This window comes from Talpa occidentalis, unplaced genomic scaffold, assembly GCF_014898055.3.
Source record: "Talpa occidentalis isolate TD23 unplaced genomic scaffold, MPIMG_talOcc4v2.1 talOcc4.9, whole genome shotgun sequence".
Taxonomy (NCBI): Eukaryota; Metazoa; Chordata; class Mammalia; order Eulipotyphla; family Talpidae; genus Talpa; species Talpa occidentalis.
In genome coordinates, this window is record NW_023605305.1 from 12,579,204 (window position 1) to 12,601,996 (window position 22,793).

Here is a 22,793-nt window from a genome sequence, read left to right on the forward strand (position 1 = left end):
ACGGGGAAAAGCAAAAGACCAAGGGGACATTGAGGGCCCAGGAGCTCCCTGCTGCCACAGCCCAGAGGGGAAGTAACCTTCACGAGGCTTCCAGAAGGGAGCCCAGCAGCTCTGCCTTCCTCATCCTTCTCAGAGGGGACTCTGCACACTTCACATTCCCTCGTAGCCCCTTCCTGTTTGTGAACCTGTCAGCCCATTGACTTCCAGTCCTTCTGAAAACCTCGCCTTGCTTGTTCCAGATGTGAAAGGCAGAGGGAGGCCCCGCAGCCCGCCCCTGTCCCAGCCTGAGCTTCTCAGGGGCCCAGGGTTTGAACACCAGCTTTCAGTATGTGACTTTTGGCAAGTGCTTTGCCCTCTCTGGACCTGCGTTTCCCCCCAATACAACAACGATGTCAGTTTCTAGTCCCTCCTCTGGGCTGTGGAATCCTCTAGTGCTTGGCCTCTGGGTCAGCCCAGGAATCCAGCCAAGGGGTGGGGCCACCTGCTTGGCGTACTGGCCTCCCCCACCCTACTCCCTTCTTGTCCCAAGTAGAGTCTCTCCTCTCCCTTGTTCGACACGGCTCCCGGCAGCTGTTCCCCGGGCCCAGGCAGAGAGCCCGGCTTGGCGCGTCTGAGGCCGATGAGAGAAAACAGGTTAAAAGTTCAGCCCTTGTTCTCTCCAGGAAGAAAAATCTGTAGCATTCGGAGTGTGAAAAGGAACCCTTTTTTCGCTCCAAAGCAGCACAATAGAACTTCCCTCCAATTTGCCATCAAAAAGATGCCCTTGGCACTGGACTCCACCATCCCTGGCACCCCCCCTCCGCAGCCTCCAGAGCCGAGGGACACAGTGACTGCAAACACAAGCCACAGGTCACCTCTGGCCAAATGCTTCCTCCCCTCCCTGCCCTCCTTCTTCACCCACCCTATTCCCTGCCCTAGTTCAACGCCTAGTTGCTCCTGTCTCAACCTTCCCAGTGACCTGGACAGATGAGGAAAGAAAACTGGCACCTGCCCCACTCTCATCCCCCTAGTTCATCCAGCCCAGGTCATCAAACGAAGTGTCTAGAAGCTTATAGGCTGGGGACAGGGGATGTGCACCCCCATTCTCCCACCAACCTCCTCTGTAATCTTCAGGAAGTTCTTTCCCCTGTCTGTGCCTTGGCTGCTCTCTCTTTAGAATGAGGTGTCTGGGCTGGACCAGAGATAGCATCTCCAAAGGTGGGTGTTAGTTTCCCAGAGTTGTGTGACTGGAAGCATGGTACAGCCACAGAATAGGGATTGACTGGTGATGTCTGCCCTGGGCACAGAATGGAAGCATAGCAGCAAGCACACCTCACCCACTCTCACTAAGCTAGGAGGTCTGCGGGGTTCAGCTGTGACCTTCTAGATCTCTCTGCCTACTTTCTCTCATGACTATTTGTATCCACGCTGCATCTCCACTATCAGAATGTGAATTTCTCTGTAGTAGGGTTTTGTGATTCATCATGGTCTACTTTAGGGTACCTATACAGTACCTGGTATATAATAGCATCAGGATATATTTGTTGAATGGATGCGTCAAACAGGCCCTTTTAAATCTGTATAGTACACTGCAATTAAGTTCAAAAAGCATTTTTTGAACCTCCTAGGTCAGAGGGGAGGGGTCCTGAGCCTGATCTGGGGGTGAATGTATCTCTCTGGTTTCCTTTGTCACAAGCTGTGTGGCTCCCTCCTTCCAGCTGCTGGAATGAGGGGAGCCAACTGGGGCCTTGATTGGTTCAGAAGCTGATCTGTGCTGAACCCCCACTGGTCACAGTGCTCACCTGCAGCACCTTTCTTCCCTGGGGCCCTATAGAGGCAGAGTTGACAGCCTTAGGAAGGGGCCTCAACATGGGGACATGGTGGGGAACTCCAGGTTCCTGGAGAATGGGGAGAGTATTCTTGACCAGAAGTATGGGCTAAAGGGAAAAGTTGGGGTAACTGAAGGGGCTCAACTGGGACAAAAGGACAAGCCCTGTAAGATCCACATGCCATTTTTTAAGAATTTGGTGCAACCTGTTTACTGCAGCACTATTTACAATAGGTAAAACCTGGAAACAACCCAAATGTCCAAAAATCGATGACTGGATCAAAAAGTTGTGGCATATATACACAATGGAATATTATTCAGCAATCAAAAAAGATAAACTCATGCCATTTGCAGCAACGTGAATGGAACTAGAAGGAATTATGCTCAGTGAAATAAGCCAGAAGGAAAAAGAAAAATATTGGATGGTTTCACTTATAGCAGGATATATGGCACCCAAATAAGACATCAGTGTAAAAAAATCATAACAGTACAAAACACAACAAAGCAAAAATGGACAATTATAAACCAGAGACATCCTGCAGGAGAGGAGGAGGGAGAGGGATCAGAGGGAGGGAGGTGGGAGCACAGGGGACTGAGGTGATGGTGCACGGGTGAAGGACACTCTATGGGGTCTACACCTGAGGGGGTGGAGAGAAGCAAATATTGTTTAAAAATGAACAATGACGTAAAAAATAATATAAAAAAAGACTTTGGTGCAAGCTATAAAGTGAACAGATACCCTAAATTTGACACGATTTCAAGGTTTCCTCATAGTCTGAAGTTCATCCAAGACACCCCAGGTTAAACCCTTTAAGGAGGTTTAAGGGGTTGGTGGGACATGATTGGCTGAGATGGTGGGGCAGGACCAAGAATGGAAGGGCTGGAGTTGGCCCTGTAGGGGCGGAGCCTAGAGAAGCTGCATCAGATGATTGGCTAGAGGGTGGAAGTGGGCAAGATTAATGAGTGGGAGGTGGGACCTATAGGGGCTACAGTAGGATTATGGTCAGATAATTGGTGCAGTGAAAGTGAATGGAGCTCTGTAAAGAAGACCCCCCCCCAGGGGGTGGGACCTCAGGGTGATTGACAGTGCTCTGTAGACAGTGTGCATTGACCTCTTTGTCTTCCCCACAGAAACACTGATGGACTCCACCACGGCTACGGCAGAGTTGGGCTGGATTGTGCATCCGTCATCAGGGGTGAGTCAGTGGTCCCCAAACCCTGGCTGGTCCCTCAGAAGACCTCCAGTTCTGCTGAAAGAACTGGATGCCCCCTCAAATCCCAGTTGTTTTCTGTCCTTCGGGCTAGGCCTATCTTGTCCACCCTCCTGGTCTCCTATCCTGGATGGAGCCAGGTTATCATGACAATAAGCTGGCTGCTTTGATCCTTATCCCTTAAAATCCTGAGGGCAAGGCTGAGTAGTGGTACCCCATTTTACAGATGAGGAGAGAAAACTGGCATCTGCTAAGCACCCACTGTGTGCCAGATACTCCAACAAGCAACTTTACACATATCATCACCAATTCTAGGGGGAGGAATCACCTCCATTTTATAGGTCTGAGGCTCAGAGAGCTATCACTACCTGCCAGGGAAGCTATGGTTAGTAAGTGATGGGACAGGGCTGTGTGCGAGTCTTCTGTGGCCCCTGAGGCCCCATAACAGAGACTTCCCTCTTAAGCTTTTGCCACACTTCCTTGGGTCCAGTGCCCTGTGCCCATGTAGGTTTGGAGCTCCCTGAGAGCAAAATCAGGCACAATTTGAGATTCCTCTTTCTCTCCACAGCAACCAGTTGTTGCTTTCATGCAGGCTGTAGAGTCAAATGCTCCTGAAATTCTGTCTCATTCTGCCATTCAGAATGTGATTTGGGGCCACCTGATTAAACTGTCTGAGCTTTAGTTTCCTCATCTGTAAAATGGTGATAATATAGGACAATTGTGATGTTTTCCCACAAAGTTTCCAGCACCTTGCCAAGCATAAAGTGGGTCCCAGTAACAAGTAGCTCTAATGACTGTCGCCATCATCATCAGCTTTGTCATCATCAGTTTTAATATCATTTGCTCCTCATCCCCCTGGCCTCTAGGAGGGTTCCGGGCTCTGAGACCCACCCCCTTCCTTCCCCCCACCTAGCTCTCCTCTGGGACTCAGCTGCTGCCCCGGGGAGCTGTATCCCCTCCCTCCCCTAGGCCTGTGCTCTCAATAGGCAGGGCCCCAGGGTCAGGCCTCCGTTCTGTGGCTCTTTCTTGTCACCAATTTTCCATCTGCGAAGGCGGCTGGGCCCACAGCCCCACCCTGCCAGTAATGAGGCCAGGCTGGGCTGCAGGGCCCCCGGACGCAATTATTTGGGGTGTTTAGGCTGCAGGGCCTCCGCATGTTAATTAGAGAGAGGGGAGAAAGGCAGAGTGCTCTAATTAAGTGCTCTAATTAAGTTCTGAAGAAGAACAGTGGTTGTAACAAGGGGCTGACTTTGTCACATGGTGCCACCAAAAAAAAAAAAAAAATTAGATGCAATGTAGGGAGCTTCAGAGCCACCATTGAAGTAGAGACTGGGCCCACAGGCTCCAGCTCAGCCTGCCCCCCCCACCCACACTCACCCCTACAGCATCAGCCCTCCTTAGGCCAGCAGCCACTGCTCCGCCCCCGAAGACCTGGCCCTGCAAATCTGATGGACGCTCAAGGACATAGAGTAGCTACTTGAAGGGGAAGCTTATGCCAACACCTGCCTCCACTCCAAAGTCACTCTTGGGAGAAGGACCCAGTGAAGGGAAGTGACAAGGCCACACATCAAGTTAGCAGAGTGAGGACTAGAACACAGGACTCCCAAGGCACTGTGGGGTCCTCTCTTTCCAGGGAGCACAGACAAGTCCTGGCTCAAGTGGATGGGGCTTGAGCCCTATCATTTGCTCCTCATCCCTCTTGAGCCCTGGCTCAAGTCACTCCTCTGTGGATGGGGTTGATATATACCGTGTTTGATGACCACAACAAAGAAACCAGGTCCCTTCCAGCACCCACTCCTGGCCAGGTGTGGGTGGGTGGGTGGTGGGGTTACTTTGATGTCAGTGCTTTTTTTGGGTCTACCCTTTTTGCATCTAGCCTGGGTGGAACCACTGGTGACACAGGAAAAGGAAGGCGTAAGAGCAAGTTCTCAGTCCCACACTGGAGACCAGACCAAGGGGCCCGAGAGCATCCAGCACTATCTTCCCAGGCAGACTGTTCCCAACGGCCCATGAGAGATTCTGAAGGCAAATACCAGGCATCCAGAGGGACAGCCTGCTGCAAGAGGTTCCAGAAGGGTGCACAGAGAAGGCGAGACGGGTGCTTAGAGGAGGGCTGTGAGTGAAGGCTGGGCAGCACCACTGAGCTCTGCCTATGAGGAGAGAACATGGGCCCTGGGCCTTCCATCCCCAACTTCCCAAGGCCCAGCCCAGGCCCCTCTAGCAGTGAGGGTGAGAACGCTCAGCCTGCTGTGCGAGAGCCCAAGCTGGGCCAGTGAGGGTGCCTAAGGCAAGAAGGGTAGGAAGTCTCCAAGCACCCTCTTAGCCACTTAAAGCCCAGAGCAGAGCTGTTCTTAGGGAGAAGGGTCTGTCTGCCATCACAGGGGTGGGGACCCCTCTGTCAGCCTGGGAGTCCTTGAGGGCAAGGACTATGCCTCCCTCGCCAGGGAGGATGTTCCCAGAGAGCCGTGTCTGTCTCCCCTCAGACTGGCCGCTCCTCAGCTCTGACTGTTCTCGGCATCAGAGCTCCCTCCAGGAGTCTCTTCCTAGTTCCCTTCCAGGTGGGCACTTCTGGAGCAGGGCCCTCTGGCTAAGGGCTCGTCTTCCATATTGAAGGGGAACACCAAGAGCAGCATGAGTGTCCTCCCCATCAGATTGGCATGTCTCACTCCTCGCCTGGGGAATTCCTCCAGACCAGCGCTGCTGGGTTTGGGAGTTTTCATGTAGTAGGGTTCACGCTTCCATTATCGGACTGAAGACCCCCAAACTAGAGTGGGTGCCTCCCCCTTTAGACTAGCAGGCCCACGATGCTTGGAGTTCCACCTACCCCTCAGGCAGGGCCTGTGTCTCCCCTCTTAGACAGGGTGTCTGCAGGGGCTGAGCCCTGCTCCCCACCTGACTAGCATTTCCCCCACAGTGGGAAGAGGTGAGTGGCTACGATGAGAACATGAACACGATCCGCACGTACCAGGTGTGCAATGTGTTTGAGTCGAGCCAGAACAACTGGCTGCGGACCAAGTTCATCCGGCGCCGCGGCGCGCACCGTATCCACGTGGAGATGAAGTTCTCGGTGCGAGACTGCAGCAGCATCCCCAGCGTGCCCGGCTCCTGCAAGGAGACCTTCAACCTCTATTACTATGAGAACGACTTCGACTCGGCCACCAAGACCTTCCCCAACTGGATGGAGAACCCATGGGTGAAGGTGGACACCATAGCGGCCGACGAGAGTTTCTCCCAGGTGGACCTAGGTGGTCGGGTCATGAAGATCAACACGGAGGTGCGGAGCTTCGGGCCGGTGTCCCGCAACGGCTTCTACCTGGCCTTCCAGGACTACGGGGGCTGCATGTCCCTCATCGCCGTGCGGGTCTTCTACCGCAAGTGCCCCCGCGTCATCCAGAACGGCGCGGTCTTCCAGGAGACATTGTCGGGAGCCGAGAGCACGTCACTGGTGGCCGCCCGTGGCAGCTGCATCGCCAATGCAGAGGAGGTGGACGTGCCCATCAAGCTCTACTGCAACGGGGACGGCGAGTGGCTGGTGCCCATAGGGCGCTGCATGTGCAAAGCTGGTTTCGAGGCCGTGGAGAACGGCACCGTCTGCCGAGGTAAGGGCCGCAGCAGGGTGGTGCCCCTGCAAGAGCACGGCGTTGGTCTTGGCCGCAGATGTGGGTCTGGCAGCTGGCAGCCCTGCTGGCCAGGGCAGTAGCCAGGAGTTGGCTGCCAGGCACTCTATGGCCAGGGTTTCCAGGTGCTGTTCCCCTTTTTGGAGGGAGGCATTCGAATGGCACTTCTCGAATGGTGGTGTGTATATGACTAGAAGGGGCATATGAAATGATTTCAATTATGTGATGTTAAACATTCCTCATTTTAATTCCTACAAGACTATTAGTGATGGGGAGTGGTGCTTTATGTCTCATTTACAAGAGAGGTATGGTTTCCTTTTTTTTTTTTAAGATTTATTTATGCATACAAGAACTGGGGTATAGGCCAGAGGTGTGTGTGGTAGGGAGTTGGGGGGGGGGTGAGAGGATTCACCAGAGACAGAGTGGGGATCAGAACAGGCCAATCCACTGAAATACACTGCTGAGGGGAGCAGCGGGCAAGACAGGAGAGGTCTGCCATGCCATGTGGGTCACCTCCCTGGCTGGGATCGAACTCATGTTGCAGTGTCTGGTGATAGAGAGCTTGCTAGCACTGTGTCTTTAACCCTGGCACAGGAAGACCCAATATGGTGTCCTTTTTAAGAAAACGTATAGGTCGTAGTGAATGATCTAAGTTAAAATTTGTTGAGATTTTCCTGTATCAGTCAGTACAGGCCAGGCTTTGCTGAAGTGACAAAACAACACAGTTTATTTCTCAGAATACTACATGTCCATGTGGGTCAGCTTAGGATTCCTCCCCCTAGGAGCCAAATGGATAGAGGAGCCATGGTCTGGGATGTTGTGATCATCAGGGCAGAAGGAAGGAGAGAGTGTGGCAGTTTTACACTGGAAGGCCCTCACTCGGTCCTCTGTACGTTTCAGAGGTGAAAGCAAGCCACATGACTACTGCTCCATACAAAGAGATGGAGCAGTGCAGTCTCACTGTGAGTGGGCTCCTGGACCCTGCTTTTACTGTGTGCTGAGTACTTGCTGTGTCTGACTATGAACAAAAGTTCTTTTATATCAAGAAATTGAGGCTCAGATTGCTGGTACTGAGAGTAAGTGGACAAGCCAGTCTTAACCTAGGTAGGATGGTCTTAAACCTTCTGAACTACCCTACCACTTAAGTTAATTTAAGGAAAAATATTAAGTAGACAATAGTACACATGGTGTTTGATTGTGGCAAAGAATCACAAAGATAGTTTGCAAACTTAAGATGTTTCTAAGAGGCACTTTGTGGTAGAAAGAAAGCTATAAAGATAGATTTGGGTTCCAGTCCCAACCCTGCCAGTTGATAGCTATCTCTCCTGGGTGAAGTATGTCACCCTCTTTCATGAGGTGGTTGTAAGGATTCAAGAACTGAAGACCTATAAAGAACTTAGAATGGTTTCTAGTATACAGCAAGAGCTTAATAAGTATTAGTTCATGAGATGATGTATACCAAAAGCCCAGCCTGGAGCTGGTGCTCTGCCATAGGAGCTGCGATGGCACAGGTTTGAGGTCTACTTGTGCCCCTTGCATTCCCCACTGGAATCAGATCTCCGGGTGCTTCATGTGCCAGGTGAGGTGTTTGGACCTTATTCCTGGGGCCCTGGAAGGAGCTGGTGAAAGTTTTGCCTGGGGGAGGGGGTTGCAATGATTATCACCTTTATTAAATGCCTGTGCCTTCCCCTTCCATGCTCTGAGGCTACAGAGGTCCCTAGAAAGGTAGAGGGTGCAGGACAGGAACAGTGGCCTGTGGGTAAGCTGTTGAATAATCTCGAGAGAGGGTGGCTGCCTGCAATGGGCACCCACAGAGCTGGGAAAAAGGAGAAGTAAAATCAAGAGGTACCTTGATAATAAATCAGACAAGATAGGAAGACAAGTTGGAAAGGAAGAGTAGAGGAAGAGGCAGAGAAGCAGGGGGTTCTAGCTTGCAGGGAGGAGCTGGAAAAGGAATTGGGGAGTTGGAAGCAAGGACTGGTTTCTTGGGGAAGATCACAGATCTGGTTTTCTGTACTTGAGAGTAAAAGTGTGCTGCGCTGGGACGCTGCAGGTAGGGCCCAGGGGGGTAGAACCCGTCCCTCGTGTGTGGCTTCCTCACTCACCTAAGCCCGTCCTGCGTCAGCCCTCATGCTGAGTCTCAGGTAAGAGAGAAGGATCCAGCGATGGCGCTGCCCTCTCGAAACTCAGTCCAGTGGAGGAGACAGACTGTAAACGAGCAAGGGTGAGAATGTGTTAGACTTGCATTCATAGGAATTGCTGAGACTGCAAGAGGGCACAGAGAAAGAGGGAAGGCTTCACAGAGGAGGTGGCGTTGGCACTGAGTCTCGGGAGAGGGTGTGTTGACTCGGTGGCCCAGGTCTTCTGGAGGATGGATCTGCATGAAATAAAGACCTGGGGGCCTGAGTCAGGGTGACCTATTAGCTGGACCTGTTCACTGGGATGGCCATGGCTTAGGGGTCAAGGAGGGATGCCCAGGCGGAAATATGCCTTTGTTATCACCGCACAATAGGTACCCCCAAATTTATCGATGTCACAGAACAAACATTTATTATCTCACAGTTTCTGTCTACGGAGTCCAGGAGTGGCTCAGAAAGTGTCTCTGCCTCAGTGGCTCCCTAGGCTGCCATCAGGCTGTTGCTTCAGTTTCATCTGAAGATTTCACTGGGGAGGCATCTGCTTCCACTTGCACTCACCACAGGGTTGTTTTCAGGCCTCAGTTTTCACCACAGGTGCAGTGGTTTCCCCCAGGGCAAGTGAGTTGAGAGTGTGCAAGAGGGTACCCAAGACAGAGCCACAGTCTTTTTATAACCTCCTCTCAGAAGTGACATCTCACCACTTCTGCTATATTCTCTTCATTAAGTGCATTTAAGTTCAGCCCATGCTCTAGAGGAGGCAATGATATGGGATATAATGCCAGGAGGTGGGGGGGTCACTGGGGCATCATAGAGGTTGCCCATCATGGGCAGGCAGGTTCTCCAAGTTCAAACTTGTCCTTGCAAGTAGCGGGTGCTCGGGGTTATGCTGGGCAGGGTGTGGCCAACCCGGACTCCCTCCTGCTTTCCTCTTCTACCACCCACCCCCACAGCCCTCCCAAGGCCCAGCCCAATCCAGCCAACCCCTGGGTGTGAATGGAGGCCAGTCCGGGTGTGATTAATGATCTCAGGGAGCCAGAAGGACACCAGCTGCTGCTGTGGCCTGGGCCGCAGTCACCAGATGTGGGGCTGCTCCAGCACCAGTCCCAGCCTCACTGGCCCCGCCAGCCCAGAATGTGTAGGAACAGGGATTCCAGCTCCCATCGGAGTGGTTCCTCCACCTGACGCTCTCAGCCTGCACTGGAGGTGTGTTGAAATGCAGATTCCTGGGTCTGGCACTAACCTCCCCGGGGTCTGGTTCTGTGACTCTGAGACGGACCAAGAACCAGCATTTTCAGGCAAGGAGCCCTGATGCTTCTGTAACAAAGGACCATTATCTCTGGGAGGCACGATGTGAAACACCTCCCTGGCCAGATCAAATCAGGCTTTAGGTGACTTTGTGACCCCAGGCCCCACCACCGTCCCGGGGAGCTCTCCATCTAAGGGTGGGGAGGGGCCGCCAGCAGAATCCCTGGGAGGGTGTGGTTTGAAAGGACCCATTTAATATTGAAACAAGCATGATAAAGGGAAAATCCATTGCTTTGTTAATAGCAATTGTAGAAAATAGGCTGAATAAAGACAGGGAGCAGGTGAGTCCTCCTGGGGGGTGGTCAGCATCCCAGGGGTGGGCTAATGACTGGCACAGAGTGGTTCACAAAACCACGGCTAAAGTGCTTCAAGCTGACCATCCTCCGATGCTGCCTACTGTGTGGGGGGCACAGTGGGGCGGGGAAGGCTGGCCTGGGAAGCCCATCAAGCATTCACCATGTGTTGAGAACCCATCTATGGGCCAGGCAATGCTAGTGTGGGGAATGCAGAGGCAAGCAAGAGGGATGCATTTGTCCCCCGCATCCCATTTTTAGTCTGGGTGGGTGGAAAGGGATAGATAGATGGGTGGGGAGAGAGGAGGGAATTGTAGAAGAACCAACCTCTTGAATAAGAGCCTTACCGTGTGACCTGCAGGGGGCCTTCGTGGGTGTCATGTATCTACTGGGTGCAGGAGCTAGGGCGAGACTTTCCCCTAAACATGCGCCTTTTCATTGTGTACCGAGTGCCGCTGCCCTGCACTGAGCATACAGTGCCAGGTAGGAGACTCTTTCCCTTCTGTGATTACAGTCCTCAGGGTCACAGTCCCCACTGGGGCTTGCAGCCAGCAGATCTGCGAGGGTGGCAGGAGGGTGGCCCTGGAACGCCTCGCAGTAGTTGCTCCCACGTGAGCCCCCAAGTCTGTTTCCCTGACTCTTTCCAGATGTTTCTGGGTTTGAATGTGAATGTAGCCCTGCCTCGGTTTCTCCAAGTTTTTGTTTCCTGATTTCACTTAGTCTCTCCTTTCCTGCTGGGCCCTGCCCTTCGGAAGCCCCCCAGCCCAGCCACGAGGGGCCCTATCCTCCAATCCCCCAATAGCAGGCCCGCATCTCTAGTGGATCTGGAGGCAGTTTCCACACTGAGTGTGATTGCTGCGATACTATCGGGGCATAATGGGATTTTTTTAATATTTAACTTGGACAGGGAGAGGGGCTGCGAGCCAGGCGGGCGGGGTGCGGGTGGGAGGGGTGGGGGATGGTTGCACGCACATGTTGATCCTCTGGCTCCAGCTCAGACTTCCCAGCTCCCAGCTGCTGGACTTCTCCCTGCCTCTCCCTGTCCTCTGCCCTGCCCTGCTAGGCAGCCCAGAGCCGTGCTCTCCCCCCTCCCATGGCCGCTCCCAGACCTTGGCCTCAGAGACCCAGTTTAGAAGCCTAGCTCTGCTTCTTGCCAGCTGTAGACCCTCCCCAGCCTTTGTTTTCTCATCTGTAGAGCAGAATAAACAGAAGGGCTGCTGTGCAGAGTAAATGAGAAAATACCTTGAAAACTATCCTAAAAATAAGAATAAGGACTTTTACAAAAGTTGTCTTTTGCCTGAGAAATTTTTTTTACCTGATGAACTTTTTATTTTGAGGAAAAAATAACTTTTCCTTATCACGAAACCCATGCAGTCATTTGTAGACTCTTTAGAAATGACTGATAAGCAAGAAGGAGAAAATTAAATCATCCAGAGATAACTACTGTTAACAAACCTGTTCAAATCCTTCTAGGTATATTTACACGTATTGATTTTTTTAAAAAAGAAAATATGGATTCCTGCTAAAAACACATGAGGATTTTAGAGTTACCCCTCTGGGGTGGGTATTTCCCCACATCATGTTAGATCTCCACCATCGCTCGAGGAGAACCCCGTAAGCCGCACGTGCCACCGTTTATTCTCCAGCCCCCGTTGATGGACATGTGGATTGCGGGCAGGTTGTCACTGTCTTAAACAAATGCAGCCGTGACCTTCACTGTCCCTCTGTCTTTTTGCACTGACGCTGGTATTTACATAGGACGTGTTTCCAGGAATGGAATTGTGGGGTCCACCAGGGTGTGCTTTTTTTTAGCATTTTTGACATGCATTGCCAAATTCCCCTCCAGAAAGGCTGGGTGCGGTTACTGCCCTGGTAGCAGTCTTCCAGGACGCATCCCGGCACTCACCAGCACAGGATATTCCATCTGTGGCTTGATTTCTTGTTTTAGTCCCAGAATCCTGTGCTTCCCCACAACCATAGTAGGGAGGGGACCGAGACCAGGGGTTCTTTCTGGTCCTCAGAGGGCAGCCTCCTTCCCACCCTGCTTTCAGCTCCAGCCCTTCCCTCTGAGGCTGGCCCAGTGGCCCAGATGTGTCTGGCATATCTGTGGCATATCAGTCAGTCTCAGGGTGAGGAGGAGGGAAGCCGCCAGCTGGCAGGTCAGTTTGGGCCAGGGAATGAGTGTGAGGGTTGGAATGTTGGGTGGGAGGAGAGGCCCAGACGACCCTCCTCCCCACCAGAAAGTTCTGTGGCTTCTCTTCAAGGGCAGGTTGGAGACACCTCTATGAACTCCCAGGCTCAGGCCAGGGCTAAGACCACACAGGCCAGCCTTTGAGGAAGGGAGCTGGATGAGGACCCCTTTCCTATCTGCACTGAGAGTATCTGTTCTTGTTCACAACTCCGTCTGGTCGTTCATGAGTCCACATGTCTGTCCGTGAATCCGCCTGTCTATCCATCCAGTCATCCAGTCATCAGAATCACTGTACTCCAGCTTCCAACCTTTTTGTTTCTTGGGCAAGTCATATCTTCACAGATGATCAGGAAGCGAACCCTCCTAGGCACCTACTGTGTGCTTGTCCCTGGAGCAGGTTTGGGGACTGCAGAGATGATGAAGGCCCTTCTTGCCCTCCTGGAGCTCTCAGACTGGGCTGAGGAAGAGGGCTCAGCTGTGACTGTAACCTTAGGGCACTTAAAAGAAATGGGGGAGAGCCAGGGTGGCTTCCTGGAGGAGGAGCCATTTCCTAGGGTTTCGGGAATGGGAGGAACTGAGAGCAGGAATTGATCCAGAAGATGGTCGGAAATGATACTGACTTTGTTTAACCCTGACCTTCTGCTGACCCCCAGGCAAAGTGCAGCTGTCGTGGAGAGGGGGTTGTGGAGGAGAGGTGCTCTTGCTCAAGGGAGGAAAAAGGGTGAGCAGGCGGGCAGGACTTGGGTTCCACATTGTCAAAGGAGAGTGAGGCAGAGACTGAGGGGAGTCCTGAGAGCCCCAGAGAGGGGCCAGGTGGGTCGAGAGGCACCTTCTGGGTGTGAGCAGCAGCAGCACTGGGTTCTATGTTATGCTTCCTTATCTCCCTGAATCTTCTGTGTATGTGCTAACTGATTCAACACTGTTTTACAAATGATAAGACTGAGGTCCAGAGAGGGCCAGCAAGTTGCCTAAGGCCACACAGCCAGTAAGCAGCTGAGGCAGAATAGGAACCTGGCTTTCTCCAACTTGCTGGGGCAGCTTATTTACTGCAGGGGGCAGATGCCAGGGACCCTAAGATGGTGGAAGAGAAAGTACTTGACAGTTAACTGCCAGAGGGGCTCATGAGCAGGCCTGTGAGACTTCAAAGAGGGTTCACCCCAGTGGGGTAACCAGAGGGTTTTGGGCGGAGGCAGGGAGGCCAGTAACTGGGCCTTGAAGGACCGGTTGCTTTCATATGAAGAGATGTTGGGCAGGCTGGAGCAAGGCCCCAAAGGAGCAAAGGCTCGGGGTGGAGAAGCCCCCATGGGCCTCCTCTCCTCATGTTGCGGGGACACCAGGCCCACAGGAAGGTGGCCCAGCACCTCTGGCTAACCCCCAAGCAGGGAGAAGAGCCCCCGGAGCCCCCACCACAGCATTTAGCAAATGCTCCCCTCATTCCCTTCCTGCACAGTTACCCCGCTGTATTCCCCCATCTGATTAGGAAACTGAGTCCGGGGCCCATGGTCACTAGCGGGTTACCGGGTTGGGTGTGCTCACCCGTGGCTCCCCTTCTCTTTCTTCAGCTTCTCGGACATGTCAGGCCAGGCTTTAAGCAGGAACCGGTGCTCACGGGTGCAAGGCCCTCCGTGGACAGGCAGCTCCTCACCCCGGCTCTCATTGCCCCTTGCCTCGCTCTCACAGAAGAGGACACTGAGACTCCGGAGCAGTGAGCACTTGTTCATGGTGACACAGTGAGGAAGGGCTGGGATTTGAACCCAGGCCATCAGCCTGAAGCCACCAGGTTGATGGGTTTGGTGGATTTGGTCACAGGTTGCTTCCAGAACACTCCAGCAGGACCATAAACAGCTGGGAAGTTCCCCTCCCTCCAGCCACTGCCTTTTCATCTGGCTGGGCTTTGGGATCTGGCGCGAGAGGCCCATTTATTGAGGAAGTTTATGCATTTAACAGTTTAAGCCTTTCTAAGCCTATGGTACAACAGGATTTGGGAGCCGTTAACAATTCTGTGTGGTTAAGAGCTTTTCATTGCTCTGCAGCAGCTGGCGCAGACCCCACGGGCCTCACCCCACCCTGCTGGGACACCCCCTCTCTGGAGCCCTTTGTCTTCAGCCCCCGTCCCACTGCTTCTCTGTTCCTCCTACCCGCAGCCTCCAGAGACAAACTGACCAGACAGGGCAAGGGAGTTACCCAAGGCCACACAGCAGGTAGAAGACTTGGATTGAGACCTGGCAGAGAGCCACCCTGCACCCCTGACTCCCTTGAGCGGGTGGATGGGAGGCATGAAATCGTTAATTCCCCACTGGCAGAACTTACAAAGCCCCCTAAAACCAGCGCCAAGGCCTACCCAGGCTTGGGGCAGGAAGGGAGTAGGATGACGTGCCAGATGCGCTCACCTTGTCAGGTACAGAGCTAGGATCAGAACTCAGTCCTCCCGAAGTCCTAATGAAAATTCTTCACACTATACCAAGCTGGTTTGTTTTTTTCCATAGCTTAGGGGAGAAATGCCATTTGTAATTATAATGTCTTACATATGTACGGTATTTATTTACTTACACCCGCCTGGTTCCAGAAAAGATTAGAGGCTGCTTTTGTGTAGCGTTTGGTCTCTCCCTGTGACATACTCGGGTCTGAATGATACCCACATGAGAGACGCCAGGCGATGGTGATTATCGCCGTTTTAGAGACCAGGAAAAGCCAAGCCAAGAGAGGACACGATTTTCCCAGGGTCACTTTGCACTTTGGGGGCAGAGCCAGGACTAGCACCCTCTGCTGTGGGGATGTGTCTCTTGGTTATGGTAATAACCCAGCCAACCAACAGGCCAAGGAGAGGGCCACAAACACACATCACTCCTATTTCGGTAACACACACACACACACACACACACACACACACACACACGAAAATAAAATGTCTTTTCCAGGGACCCAGCCCCCTGGGTACCTCCCATTGGACCCCAGGGCAGATGAGAGCCCAGAGAGGGAGTGGACAACACTGGCTGACCCTTAAGCCCAGGCTTAGTGTCTAATGCTTTCCTGAATCCTCCCAATCCCCGGAAGCTGGGTATGGGTGTTATTCTCGCTTGATAGACGAGGTCTTGGAGACACAGCAAGGTTAACTCACGCTGCAAGTAGATGGTGATGCCAGGAGTGAAATCCAGACTCTGTCCTCTTCCCACTGGAGTATCAGTATCGTGCTTCATCTCAGTACAATTTTTCACAATTGTTACCTCATTTTATGCTTAAAAACCCTTGGAAATAAAGGGGGTATTAGCCCCAGTCTTCAGATGAGGAAATTGAGCGAGGTAGACTGAGCTGCCCGAGACTCACTGGTAGGAGGCTCAAAGCTGGGACTAGAACTGGGTCAGTGGGTCGGTTTGATTCTGACACCAAGGCTCTGACCCTCCCAGCCCCCTGGCTGCTGATCCCCATTCTGAGACAGCTCTTGAACCCATTCGGTTCAGACCTCTGCTCCACCGCTGTGGCCACTAAAACCTTCAGCCATTCAACACTGTGGCCACTGAGAACTGCCAAAGTTGAGGCCACCAGTGAGGTCCAGTGGCCAGTTCCTAGGCCTCAGTGTTTGATAAAGGTGACTACTGTGTCTCCTGGTACCACCGGCTCCTGGTGTCCCTGCCGCCTCTGCAGCCATTTCCTGCTCATGTCCCACCCCCACCTCAGAAGGCCTGGTGCTGAGTCCCTGGCCTTCTCTTGTCTCTCCCTCTTTTTGGGTGATTCTATCCAAGCTCATAGCTACAAATGCCCTCTCTGGGCTTTCTCCGGCCTTCGCCTCTTCTCTGAAGTTCTGACTCCTGCCGCAATTGCCTGCTGGATTCTCCACTCTGCTTCCTCCTGGCCCCCTGTGGTCTGCTCTCCACCTGCAGCCAGAGGTCCCTCTACAACTTAGCTCATGCTCCTCCTCTGCTCAGAATCTCCTGGGGACCCTCATCTCAGGTAGAACAGAAGCCAAGGTCTCAGCTCCCGCAAGGCCCTGCCCAGTCTGCTGGCTCACCCTTGCTCTCTGACCAATCTGCCATCTCCTCCTTCCCTCCACACAGCAGCCGCCATGGTTTCTCTGCCTGGAATGTTCTTTCCTGAGATAGCTGCATTGATTGCTCTCACCTTCTTCAGGTCTCTGCTCAGATATCGCCTTCTCACCTGAGTCCCCCGTCGCCCTGTTTTTTATAAGGTCCACCCGCTTCCCAGATGCGCTCCTCTCCACCGCCCTGAGCGCCGCTGACATGCAGCAGGTTCACGTGCTTCTTCCTTCACTGCCTGTGAAGGTCCCCTGGCTGGGAGGCAGGCTTCATGAGGGTGGACGTGTCTGTCTGTTCTGTCACCGCTATTTCAGCTTCCAGGGCAGTGCTGAGCTCTTAGAAGGTGCTCAATAAATATTTGTTGCAGAGCCCGCTCGCCTGGTGTCAGATCTGGTAACTTCCCAGCCCTGCTGTGAGGATGATACTAGCCAAGGCCTCTGGCAAGGCTAGGCTTCTTCCATCCCCCTCTGACGAGCTCCGGGAGGGCCCGACGTGCCTCCAGCAGGTGTGTCTGTGTCCCTGACAGATGTTTCTAGGCACCAGTGAAGGGTCCTTATTCTGGACACTCAGCATTTCTGGTAAGATCTCAAATCCCTCTTGGAACCTGGGGCATTAGAGAGCATCTTTCACCCTTAACTCGTGTTGTTACATTAACAACTGTGACGGCAGTGCCTGCTCGCCTCCCTGCTCTGTGGTCCTAAACCAGAGCCTGCTGGGGGACCCAGCTCTTCAGCAGGAGCCTATTGGAGCCCGCCATGTGCCTGGGTCTGTGCAGACACAGCTGGAGGAGGGAGAGGAAACCCCCGGCTCACCCAGCCTCCTGCTCTCAAGTTGAGACCAGCCTCTGCCTCTGTCAGGTCCTTCTGAGCCTCTGTTTCCTCCTTGTTGAAGGGGGCTGGCAGTCCCAGCCTCACAGAATTTGGGGGTGGCTCAGTGGAGTTAAAGGAGCTCTGAAAACAGGCACAGGATGGGGAGGGGTGGAGTTCCCCTGCTCCAGGAAGGATGTTCTAGGTGGGCACCAACCCCATACCCTGGTGCGCTCCTGAAGAGCAGGACCCTGGGTATGTGTCTGAGGGGGAAAGGGGGTAGGCCATGGTGCCTGGTAATCCCCTCTCAGTTATAAGCAAGCCTGGGCACACAGCAGGTGCCTAATCCATGCTTGTGGAATGTCATTGTTTTACCCAGACTGGGTGCTTTTATTGAGCAGCACAGAGGGGCCTGGGTCCAAAATCAGACTGCTCCCACCTTTGCCCTGGACTCTGGCACAACACTCCCTCCCCTCCACCCCTGGAGCTCAGTGTCACAATCTGTAAAATGACTCTTAGGCGCTGCCAGACACTGATTCTGTTCTCCCTGGTGCTCACATGCCCCTTGAGAGGCTACCAAGTGGCTGTGACCAGCTTCAGCATAGGATGATGACCCCAGGTTGCCTGCCACACCCCAGACACCCACTAGCAGCAAGACTGAGCAAAGTAGGTAAGAGCCAGCCTCCTAGATTCAAATACTGGCTGCAACATTTATTGGCTCCGCCAATTCTGAGGATGGACGGATCCTAGACAAGTGACTCACTTCCCGAACCTTGATCTCCTTATCTGTAAAATTGGTATAATCATAAGTAGAATGATATAGGGAAAGTTGTAATGACTTAATGAGATAATGAAAGTAATGTGTTAGGCAAAATGCCCAGCTTATGTGATCAGCTGATTGTAGCCTGGAAATTGCTACCTAAATGTTAAGGGTTGTCACCATCCCCTTTAGCAGATGAGGAAGCTGAGATTCAGAGAGAGCAATTGATTGCTTCAGGCCACATAGCAAGTAAGGCCCCGTATCGCCAGCTGTCCAACGGAGCATGAGAAGAAGGCTGGGTGGAGCTTAGGGACCAGCCAAAGCTCGTTCCCATCTCTGTTCCTGTGTCCCCAGCAAATTCTGTACCCAACAAGGGCTTCATGTTATCCTGGGTCCTTCCAGGCAACCTGACTCAAGATTTCTCCCTTAAAGGCATCGCCATCCGATTAGCAGCATTTGGAAGTCCTGAGAGTGCCCGCTGGCCTTTTTTCGTTGCCTGGTCCAGTGGTGCGGCTTTGGGAGCCCCTCATCTGTATCCCTGGCAACCCGGGCCTCGGCTGCCCTCCCCCAACACCCTGCTGTCAGAGCTGTCTATCTGTGGGAGCTCCCTGGAGGCTCAGGGAGGCTGAGCATGCACACGTGTGCTGGGTCAGTGCAGTGCTCCCTGGCAGGCATGTGCTGGGCCTGCTGGGAGTGTGTGTGTGTGTGTGTGTGTGTGTCTGCAGGTGCACAACTCTGCACACTGGCCCAGCATTACTGTGTGGCTGGAACACCCCTGGACATAGAAGCATAGGCTTGTATTTCAGGGGTGGGTCGTTCACATGCCCCTGTCCAGGCAGGTTGCCCAGGAGCTTGCTGCAAGTCACTTCTGCCCTTGTATTTGTGTGTGCCTGCATCTCTCTGGCTTGCCCCAACACATGTGTGTGCTGGTAGTAGCGTATTCTCGCGTGTGCTGGGACTGTGCATGTAGGAACATGTGTGCCAGCCAAACCAGTGTGCGTCCGTCCATCCTCACCCTGGGTGTCTCCAGATGGAGTAGGTGTGTGTCCATTCATGCACACCCAGAGTGTTTCCACGAGTGCCTGTGTATGTTGTATTAAGCCAAATGTACATACACTTGAAAATGGGCATTTATGAGCATGCGTGTATGTGCACACTGGATTAACTAGCAGAGTGTGTGTGTCTGTGATGTATACGCACACGCGCACACTTTCTGGGGACCAGGATGGCAGGGGCATTGATTTTCTGTCTCAGAGAATCCCTTTGAGGTCCTCTTCATGTCTCTTTCATGAACCAAAGACAGCAATTCCGACCTTGTTCTTAAAGCACATGGGGCCCGTTTGGCAACGAGGCTCCGCCCCCTCCGCTGATGGCTGTGTTGGAAACTCCTACACGCAATCTGCTTATCATTCACAGGCAAGCGTGGGGGCCCTGGAGGCGCAGCGAGAGCACAGGGCCAGGGTCAGGCTCCTCACGCAGGCTCAGAGGCTCACTGTTTTCTATTCATGTGGCCTTGGGCATTTCCCTCCACTTCCCAGAGGCACAGGGTGGCGGGTCGCGTGAAGCCGTGAATGGTGAAGCCCCGCCCAGACTGGGGATTGTCATTCCTGTCACATCTGTCTGGGTGTTATGTTTACGCAGCACTTTCGCTGCTTCCTGGCATGAAGAGAGGCTCATGTCTACACTGAACCCCAAAGCAAGGCCAGGAGTGGTGGGGCTGCAGAGGAGCTGTGGTGCTTCTGGGAGGAAGGGAAGCCCCTCCACAAACCCTCCCCAGCCTCACCACCCCGGGACATAAATCCCTACTGTGCAGCAGCCCCAGGCTTCATGCACCTCTGCCCTGTCCTTGGCCACTGGTGTCAGCCTTCCACTGAGTCACTGAGCCCAGGGCACTGCAAGGTATGCCCGAGCCTCACAGCGGGCAACAGGTGCAAGGCAGAATTGGGGCCCAGGGCCAGCTGACCCTGAGCCTTCCACCGCTGCATTCCAAGATGGCTTCCCGGAGCAGGCAGGGTGAGGAGGCCCGACCTTGATGGATACCCAGACCCACAGGGGACAGGAGGGCACAGGAGCCACGGCACCGTGTGCAGAGGTGGGAACATACCAGGCAGGAAAGCAGGCACTTCAGCCGCCTGCCTGCTCGGCTCTCCTGTCCCTTCCCCTCCAGATGGGCATCCCTTCTCCAGGGTCCCCTCCTGAGCCCCTCACGCTGCCTGCCGTCTTTGTGGCCCGGGAAGAATGCCTCTCTTTATCTCCCGGACGCCCCTTCCCTTTGATTCTCCTCTCCCCAGCGTTTCTGCTGACCTCTGCGTGTTGGGAATCCAATTAGAGGAGCGGACAGAGAGAGTGACAGCCGCGCCGAATCCCGCCTCGGCCCCTCCGAGCACGCCTGGTGGAGCGGCAGGCGGAGGGCCTGCTTGTCATGCTGGCCCTGCCTGGGCTTTGTGGGGATTAGCTGTCGGGGGTGGGGCGCTCCGCAGATGGGACCAGAAGTGATGCTGGTGAATGTCACGTCCCAGTGGAGAGTGGAGGAGGGGCCCCCCGCCCGGTGTGCAGTCAGAGAAAAGGGAAGAAGGGGACCAGAGCGGATGGGCGGCAGGCTGGCCTTGGCAAGGAGTCGGCCACCTTGGCCTGTGAGGTGTTCTTGTGGTGACGGTGGCCCATTGGGCGTATTTGGTTCCCCATTTGAGGCTTCGAGGGTCCCAGCCCGAAGCTAGACTGATGTAGATCTGGCAGCCCAGCTCACTCTGCCTACTGTGGAGACTCCAGAATCCCCACCTAGGAAGTCAGGGGCATGGGTGTGATTGCAGAGATGGGGTGTTGTCTTGAAACTTCACTTGCTGAGCACTTTACATGTGATAGAGGCGTGACGAGCTAAGGCATAGGGAGGGGACAGCCACTGAGAGAGGGCGTCTACAGAGCGGCCCACCACAAGCCACTGCTTGGCACGATTACCAGACTGAGGCTAAGACCATGTCCTTCCTCACCCACCACCACGAAGCTTCCTTCCTGCCTTACGCCTAAAGAAACCGAGCCAAGGCTGTGAAGTCAGTCCTCAGCAGAGCAGGGACTTCTTGGACCTTCTCCTTGTCTCCCATGTCACCCTCACCCCATTCTCAACCTCCTGATTGCAGAGTCCCCAGCACCCCCTCCTCAAGGAGAGATATGGTGTCAGAAGAAGGAGTTTGGGTCCTCAGGGAAAGCAGCAGCCTCAACTGGTCCCCAGGACACCAGGCAGAATATGTTCTGACTCTTGGCCCTCCAGAAATGGCCAGAGCCTATAGTGTGCCCGACCTCATGCTGGTCCAAGCACAGAGGGGCATCTGACAAGGCCTCCGCCTCTAGCAGCTCACAATGGAAAGATGAGTAGGTCCTGATGCCCAGCTGGTGGAGTGTATAAAGGGGGGAGCTAGGAACTGTGACGACCTCTGGGGGGAGCTGGGAGGTGGGGATGGGACTCTGCTGAGCCTGGGAGTCCCCGAGAGCTTCCTGGAAGAAGGGGCAACTGAGCTGAGACCTGGAGGACAAGCAGAAATGACTTTAGGAGGCCCTGGAAATTTCAGGTCTGAGAAGAAGCGTAGGTGTGGGGCCTGCCAGGGTGGGGTACCTGCCCACCCCTCTGCCTTTGTTCATCCTCATTCCACAGCTGCCTGGGCTGGGCAGGGCTGGCCCACCTCCCTCCCCAGCGCTCCAGTGGGGCGGCACAGCTGTGGCCGCCTCCTGAGCCTGGTGGAGGTGGCAGCATTTGGGTGCTAGCATCTCCAGTAAGAATCACCATGGGGTGGGATTGGCAAGCCCGGGCCTCCCGGAGCAGCCCCTGTCAATTGTGTGAGGAGACGCAGTGTCGGAGAGCACACCGGTAGAGGAGTGGCCTTTCTCTAGCTCGTGCTGGGTCCCTGACGTGCAACCCCAGGGAGCGATTCACCCTTCCCCTGTTTACAAGTAGGGACATGATTCAGCGGCTAAGAGGCTTGCCCAGACTCACAGGCCGTGTTAATTCGGGGGGCCAGCACTGAAACTCAGGACCCCCACACCTTTCCCACCACTCCGGCTGCCCCAGTCAGGGCTGACGTGAGTTTATGGGGTTTGTGTTTTTGCTATTCCCGCCCCAGAGCGGGGCCTTGCACGCAGTGAGGGTGGGCAAGGGCAGGACGGGTGGAGAGAAGAATGGAGAAAACCAATCAACCGATTCTTCCTTACCTGTTGCCTTTAAAACAAAATGTAAATGTGTACCAGCCCTGCCAGGGAAGGCCGCATTAAATACGAATCAGTCTTTTAAGTTCGCTTCTTGTGAATACAAAAGGGGAGGGGTGTGTACACCTGAGAGAGCAAGAGAAGACACCCCGTCTGCTCCCCACACCTGCCTGGGCCTGAAAACGCGCACTCAGGTGGTGAAACACACACACAGCCACACCAGCCCCTTGGCGCTCACGTTCCCGCCCACTCACACCCCCTTGCAGCTGGTGCTCACACGTCAGCCCCCGCCAGGGGCCTCCTCCTCCCCCCACACCCCACCTCCCCACTCTCCATCCCCCTACCTCCCCACCAGGGACCCCCGCCTTGCTCTGAGTTGGGACCCCTTCCCGCCTGAGACCTCACTGGGCTCGGCCCTGGCCCTGCCAGCTCTTCCACCC

The 22,793-nt window shown here is 54.1% G+C and overlaps 1 protein-coding gene across 3 annotated transcripts in view; it reads left to right on the forward strand.

Annotated features, from left to right (window-relative positions):
* The window catches only part of EPHB2 (EPH receptor B2), a 167,034-nt gene that overhangs the window by 57,372 nt on the left and 86,869 nt on the right, over positions 1 to 22,793 (forward strand). For all 3 annotated transcript variants that reach the window (XM_037499933.2, XM_054691579.1, XM_037499934.2), the window contains exons 2-3: positions 2,939 to 3,003; positions 5,933 to 6,617. In XM_037499933.2, the coding sequence (XP_037355830.2) occupies positions 2,939 to 3,003; positions 5,933 to 6,617 (750 nt within the window). The remainder of the gene's footprint in view (positions 1 to 2,938; positions 3,004 to 5,932; positions 6,618 to 22,793) is intronic.